Source organism: Felis catus, chromosome D1 (assembly GCF_018350175.1).
Source record: "Felis catus isolate Fca126 chromosome D1, F.catus_Fca126_mat1.0, whole genome shotgun sequence".
NCBI lineage: Eukaryota > Metazoa > Chordata > Mammalia > Carnivora > Felidae > Felis > Felis catus.
In genome coordinates, this window is record NC_058377.1 from 100,720,993 (window position 1) to 100,728,943 (window position 7,951).

Sequence of the window (7,951 nt, forward strand, 5' to 3'; positions counted from 1 at the left end):
ATTGAACATATTCTTTGATAATGCCAGATAACTTTATGGCAGATAACAGATAACCCATGACTGTGGTAGGTTTCATCCAGGTTTTCTAATAATTGACTGGTTATTATATTGCTTTAAGCAAATGCATGGGATTAAATATAATAACTCACGTTTTCTTTGTTGTCTTAATCATGATTAAAGTTTATGAGCAAAGACTAGAGAGACATTCATGTGTGGTTGCTCTAATTCAACCACTTAAACATTACTTGTTTCTCTCCATTATTTAGAGTCTTATTTTCATATGGAAATTAAATGCTCTTTACCGTAATGCTTTACGGGGAATCAGGTATCTTGTGTAAATTAGGGAAATATAACAAAATTATAATCACTCATTGTTTATCATAGCAATAACAAAGGATTGACTTTAATTTTTAATTGTTTGTCAACCAAGGGCCCTAAGTAAATGTTCCATCAGGTTCTTTCACTGTGTGCATGCCTCTGCGTGTGTGTGATCTTTTAAGAACACAAAAATAAGTTAGGAAGCTTGAGCGTGTTATCATGGAATATTTGGTATATTCAGTAAGGTTTCTAAGGTTAAAAACTAGAATATATAATTTTTACACTTGATCTTAGCCAAAAGGCCAAGAGGCGATAGAATATATAATTTTTAAATATTGATTTTGAAGTTATGTAACTTGGGGTTTGGTACTTTAATTAGTTTTGTGTTTCTCAGTGGAAAACAAAATAAAAACAAGAAAAAGTGAAGAGTTGAAAAATCCTTTTAGAACATGATATTCTTTTACGTTGGTAACTGCTCTTACATATGCAGCTTATTTCCACAAATGTAATGTAAAGTGATTTTCAAAAAGCCTCACGTTGTACGTTCAGCCTGAAAGTAGACGTTCTAACAGTGAAGCTAAACACATTAGACAATATATTTGTTCACTACTGGTTGTGTTACATGATGGCTATGGGCTATTTTTTTTTCTACCCATGGATTTATATGCTACTCTTCCTTTAAAATTTTAGATGTAGTAGGCATAAATGTGACTTTCTTTCTGCCCAAGGCCTGTGACGTAACAGGTCCATATTGAACACAATTTTCTTTCTTTCCTAATATGTGGCCTAGAAAATATTCCTAGAGGTACAAGAATAACATAGATGGACTTAAAATATTAGCACTATGACCTTTCTGGCTGAACTAAAGAATACAGCTGGCTTTATAGCCAAGATGATGATTAACTAACATATCCTAGCCCCCAGCTCAAGGCAAGCATGTTCAGCATATAAGAAACAATAAGCCTTAATAGTTGAATGTAAAATATATATACATGTGTATATATATATATATATATGTATATATATATATATACACACACATACATATACATATGTATATACATATATACATAGTATAATATTAAGTGTGTTTCTATATAAATTCATGTAGGAACAGATAAGCAAAATCAAGAGACTAAAAAAGCATATCATAGCAGCTATAAGTATGCTGGAGTCAGTGGGATAGATAGGACTATAATTTTTCATGATTTTAATAAGTATAACCTCTATACAGAGGCACATTATTTTTTAAGATGTAAAGATCCGCATGTCAATGATTTAAAAGAAATTATAGTCTGAGCTGAGGAAGAGGAAGTTCCCTCTAATTATTTTGTTTGTAGCTCATTATAGCACACACCGTCAGGATTCCCTGAGGTCTGTGCCCCCAAGGTTAGGCACTTAGAATAAAACAAACACCATCATGGAACATAGTTTCCAGGTCTATCTACTCCTGAAGGACATCTCTATGTTCCCTCCAAAATTTCTTGACAATTGCAAAAGTGGCATTTCTTTGGATCTTTATTGAATAAAATTTTGCAAGAAACATCAACTCTGATCAAAGAACTGAAACATTTAAACAAAACTTTCAGTTTTGAGACAGAAAGTATAGGCAGCTTATTAATACTAGCAAGGAAGTCTTCAATAAAAATGCATCAGGAAAATCTGGCTTTTGGTGAGTTGATTCAACCTAGGATTATCTTTTCATTCTGATGTGAGGGACATTGGAACCCAGCACGTTGTTGGCCGGAGCCACCTATGTGAGCTGAGTAACAGCAATTTCGACTTGGTTTGTGTGTATATTCAACTGGCTGCATTCTACTTGCGTTATTCCCAGAACCGTTGTCTTGAGCTGGAAATTTCGTCTCCAATTGCTAAGCTAAACACATTGTGTGGTTTGACAAGAAATGTTAAATGCAAGTCTTCTCCTAAAGAAGTGAAACTCTTCAGGGAAAAAGCTAAGGCGCACATGCAAACATGCACATACACACACATGCCCATAAATGTAGCAAACGTGCCAGGCACTACACATACATTGTGGTAATAGACGTGGAAAGAACATAGAAGAGAAAAGGCATTTCTGTTAACCAGCAGTTTTTTTGGTGGGGCTATGTGGTACTTCAGGAAATGGTGGCACAACGTACAACAAGGGTAGAGGTGCCATTTCAGAGGGATGAATGGTGGAAGATTAAGAGTTACAAATGCTTGTTTTTGTACAATAAGGATTTAAGGTCCCACTGTGAATGAAGCACTATGGTCATGGCAGACGATGTGGTTATATAGTGCCTGGAGATATTAAAGACATCTGGGCAGAAGTTTCGATTTGATTCACTTAGTATAAAATGCTCTCAAAAATGCTTACACCATTGCATTCCAGGCTAAGTGTGAGTCAACAAAAGTTAATCTCATAGACTGGACTCCAGTTGGAAATCTTATATACAGGTGAGAGGATAGTTGGTGATAGTAAAAATGAAGAGGGAGGTACACTTAGACTATTTCTCTCTTTTCACCTTTCCCTGATTGCCTTTCCCACAGTCACACATACGACAGGCAGAAGAGACAGAAAGAACCAGGCAGGGTTAGGAAAGCAAAGGAAAATGAAGATTCTGTGTTGCTGGATTAGAAATGGATACGATTGTGAATCCAAGACTCAGTGAAACATCTCAAATTAAAGAGCCCAGGAGATACAATTCTTTTTAAAATAGCTTTCTGAATATGCACCGCAAGAACGTTTAAAAACTTGGAACTCGTACTATTTTCATAGAGATTAATGGCAGTAGAAAATTAACATGGAAGGAAGCCGATATCTGTGGAGATCTTAACCAAGTGTAGGATTTCTTGGATATTTTAAGGTCATACGTCATTTAATACGTTCGCGCTCAACATTAAATGAGCTAGCGTGGTGTTGCCACCCACATTTTGTAGATGAGAGTATTGAGGCTCATATGATTAAAGAATTTGTTAAAGTTGCTTATGTAATATACAACATAGGCTGAAACTGAACTAACATCTGTTTCCTAAATTCACGTTCTCTATAAAATAACATGATGTAAGGCTGTCTTTTCTCCACCCACTCAAATTAGCCCCTTCTCTGAATGGGGCTAATTTTCAAAAAAGTTGATAGTAGAATTTTATAAGAAAAGTTTCTGATATGAAAAGGTAAGTGAGATATTTTATTTTCCTTTTTCTGCACTGTGAACAAAGATATAGCTTCTTTATTCAATCCCAATCATACTCCCAGTACCAAGCTAAGTTAGTTAAAAACAATACCCTATTTAGTTTGACAAGCTTATCACCACAACATTACCTTAACAATGATTGCCTTTATGCATTTTTTTTGGTACCTGTAGAATTGGTGAACTAATAAATCTACAATGGGAGCATGTTCCTCACAAGGGGTGTGGAATGGGCGAGGAAGTCTCACATTCATTATGAGTAACCTGGAACTCTTAACTCTTGAACTCCTCAAGACTTCCTGGCATTCTTTCCTGACCTTGAACTCCTCTAGGTCGTTAAGGCATCCTGGAATTCTCTCACTTAAAGTTTATGTGGGACACGTATTGAACACAACATGTGCACTCTTGAGAAGTGGCGGTGAAAGCATATTTACCAACAATTTAACAAATAGCCCAAGTAGTAATGAGAATGGAGTGGGCACTGGTGATTGGTGATACGAATGGAACCTGAAGACCTTCTGGGTGGACAGAGTGGCTCGAGTAAAGGCAAGAAGTAGTGAGATTAGCAGCAATTCAGTTAGACTAAAAGGCCACGCCAGGGGTGAAGAGAGAAGTAAGGAGTCAACAGTGCATGAAATTTAGTAATAAATGCACAATCCTCAACTTTGTACAAATGTTTCAAGTACACATGTCTGAGATTTGTTGCTTACTGTAAATCCTGGACAAAGCTTGGCAGGGCAGTAAATTGACATAACACAGTTCAAATATTTGAGTACAAATACCCAGGCTCTATCTATCTATCTATCTATCTATCTATCTATCATCTATCTATCTATATCTATGTCTATCTATCTATATATCTATATATATTTAAAAACTTGGAACTATACATATACATACGTATATATACACATACACATATGTATACATAATAGCAAGTGCAAGCAGATTGCAGAGTTCATTGCCTTTTGACACTCCATGATATCTCTGAAAAGATTAGTTTAGTTCTTAGTGTCAATATCAGCTCAAAGGGGTCCATGCTATACCTAGAATATTGACTAGTTTGTCGGAAATATTTAGAAACCCATGTGAGGAAGAAAATGGAAAAACAAAGCACAAACAATAAACCAACACTAACATTGTTTATCTAGAGAAGAAAAGAGAAGGGATCTACTTTAATGTCTTCAAACATTTGAAAGTCTCTTTATAGAGAGGATTAGCTTCAAATCCTGTGAACTCCAGAGAGAGAGAAAGATCCATTTGGACTTTGAAAGCACTAGAAAATACGATAGGAGAATACTACTTAGGATAAACATAGAATTGAGTATGATGGTTACTGCTTTGATAGTTTCACTGACGAGTTTGAAGAGAGATCATTAGGTGTGAGGACAGGAGCTTTAATGTAAGGAAAGGGCAGTGGAAGTGTTACTAAAGAAGTCTGAACACAAGACGTATGAAAATACTCAGAAATTCTTTGCCTTTCCATTGTACTAAGTCTTGTCTTATCTTGGTTTAGAGTCCTCACAAAGATCACTTATTCTTTAGGAGGTAGAATATGACTAACAATTTAGGGAGTCTTTCACTTGAACTAGACCAAGCTCTACAACTAAACCATGATGTATTGGGTTTATCTAGCCTTCTGGCAATAATAGCAGATTGTATCTCAGAATTCTTAACTTGCATGAATGTGACCCAATAAAAGCAATCTAAGTTCCTGAATTTAGAGAGGACTTTTGTTTAAATCAATACACGTAACTAAATATATGAAGTTCACAACAGGTAGACCCAATCTTCTATGTGATGGAGAATGTGACTGCATAGCTAATGCTCTGTTCCTGGATTAGTGGTAGATTTAACGATATGCTGTTGTGTGTTATAGACAAATAAAGTTGTGCGGGTTCACAGATGTGTCCAAGATGGCAGGATCATGTTCATTATGTCTCCACACCCACTTCTAGAATCCATTCTTTAGGATTTGACCTTGTGGAATTGGTAATATTTAAACTCCTGCTGTTTTACAGAAACCAAATGTTTATATTTCTTAATCTAACACATTTTTTTTATTCTTCATTGACCACTACAGATAGACTTGCCACATTAGAACAAAGTTTTTGGTTTTTGTTGTAAGTGATATTTCTTTCTCAGTACCGTATTGTGTGTGTGTGTGTGTGTGTGTGTGTGTGTGTGTGTGTGCATGTTATAATCACTGATAAATAAGCATATTTTTTCCATTTTAATACAATAAGCACTACAAACTGTATAACCAACAGAAGAGGGTTGATGTGAAATTTTCAAGACTATATGCAAAATACTCCCTTAGAAAACAGTTATAAATCATTGAGTAGTTTGGGCCTTCAAAATGACCACATGGTGGGTATGTAATTGACAGAATATAGTCATCCATGGAATTTTTTACCAGACCACTTAAAGAAACTCTTAAGTCCTTGATAATGGGCTATATCTAGAATAGGGAAATACTCAATACAGCAATACAAAAATTGTGAAGGTCTGATGATACATTTTCCCCCAAAGATATTTACAGTTATGTTTTTCTTTATGTATTAAAAGTGTTTAATTTTCCCAACGTGGCTTCTGACATGATCATATGAGTACTATGATGTGCTCAGAGGTTTGTTTGTTTGTTTGTTTGTTTTAATTTTTCTATATGTCTCCTTTGTGCTCATATAATTATATTTTATCCTGGGATATTCAACGTTGTAAGGATCATATACATCTACAGGTTATTTATATAACTTAATACTACTGATTAGTCCCATTTTTTTTCTTATTTTCCAGATGAGGCAACTAAAGTACTGAAGGATACAGCTAATTGCACATAATTGAAAAGTCAAGTAAGACTCCGAAGTGAAACAGAGAACTCATGTGTACGCATTGACCCCATTGCCTTCACTGGCTTGCATTGACCTGTCCTGACTTCCTTTTACTCTTCCTTCTCAAGTTCCGCTGCTCAATTCTCTTTTCTTCTCCTTTATTTTTTAAAATCAAGAACCATGGCACTGGATGAGGGAAATCAGAGCTCTGTGACTATATTTATCCTCCTGGGTTTCTCGGAGTACCCATACCTCCAGGCACCCCTCTTCCTCATGTTCTTGACCATCTACACAGTCACTCTGGTGGGAAACCTGGGCATCATTGCGGTTGTAAGGATCAACCCCAAACTCCACACACCCATGTACTTTTTCCTCAGTCATCTATCCTTTTTGGATATTTGTTATTCCAGTGTATTTACACCAAAACTGCTAGAGATCTTGGTCATGGAAGACAGAAGTATCTCCTTCAAAGCATGCATGGTGCAATTTTTTTTTGTTTGTGCATTTGTGATTACAGAAATGTTCATGTTAGCGGTTATGGCCTATGACCGGTTTGTGGCTGTTTGCAACCCCCTGCTCTACACAGTGGCTATGTCTCGGAAACTCTGTGCCCTCTTGGTAGCTGGAACCTATGTATGGGGTGGAATATGTTCCCTGACACTCACATACTCTCTTTTGGAACTATCCTTCTGTGGTTCCAACATTATACATCACTTTGGCTGTGAGTATTCTGCCATCCTTTCTTTATCCTGCTCTGACCCCTCCTTTAGTCAGAGGATGTGTTTAGTCATTTCCACATTCAATGAGGCTTGTAGCCTCCTGATTATCCTCGCCTCCTATATTTTTATAGTTGTCACCATAGTCAAGATGCCATCTACTGGAGGACTCCAGAAAGCCTTCTCCACCTGTGCCTCCCACCTGACCACCATCACCATCTTCCATGGGATCATCCTTCTTCTCTACTGTGTGCCCAACTCCAAAAGCTCGTGGCTCCTGGTCAAAGTGGCCACTGTGTTTTTTACTGTCATGATCCCCATGTTGAACCCTCTTATTTACAGTCTTAGGAACAAAGATGTGAAAGACACAGCCAGAAAGTTAATTCATACCAAACTGCTTTCTCACTCAATGTAATTTGAGTTCTTTTTTTTTTTTTTTTCTTTTTTCTTTTAGAGACAAAGAGAGTTGTGGAAAGGGCCAGAGGGAGACAGAGAGAGAATCTTAAGTAAGTTCCATGCTTAGCATGGAGTCTGAAGTGGGACTCAATCCCACAACCCTGGGATCATGACTTAAGCCAAAACCAAGAGTTGGACACTCAACCGAGTGAGCCACCCAAGCGCCCTTAATTTTGATTTTTATACACATACATATACACAATTACTTTTAAATACTTTTTATATGTTGCACTAAGGGTTACTAATTTTTCTTCAAATAACTGGAGAAAATGTATTCAGATAATTAGTTCATTCATATACATCCGTGACATTAAATCTCACTGTGCTTTAAAAAATTGCTTACAGGTTAAAAGAAAAGAAAGAATGAAAATTCTTCTCAAGTTTCAATCCCAGAGGGTAGTGTGCTAAATAATGGTCCTCCAAAGAGGTTTTCATCCTAACTCTCAGAACCTGCAAA

At 36.4% G+C, this 7,951-nt stretch overlaps 1 protein-coding gene across 1 annotated transcript; it reads left to right on the top strand.

Moving 5' to 3' along the window:
- The first annotated feature begins 6,502 nt into the window (after positions 1–6,502).
- LOC101096103 (olfactory receptor 5D18-like) lies at positions 6,503–7,453 on the top strand. The gene has a single exon (XM_003993318.2). It carries the CDS (start codon positions 6,503–6,505, stop codon positions 7,451–7,453), a length of 951 nt encoding a protein of 316 aa, XP_003993367.2.
- The last annotated feature ends 498 nt before the right edge of the window (positions 7,454–7,951 follow it).

Coding starts and splice junctions, on each gene's coding strand:
- LOC101096103 (XM_003993318.2), top strand. CDS start 6,503: ATGGCACTGGATGAGGGAAATCAGAGCTCTGTGACTATATTTATCCTC.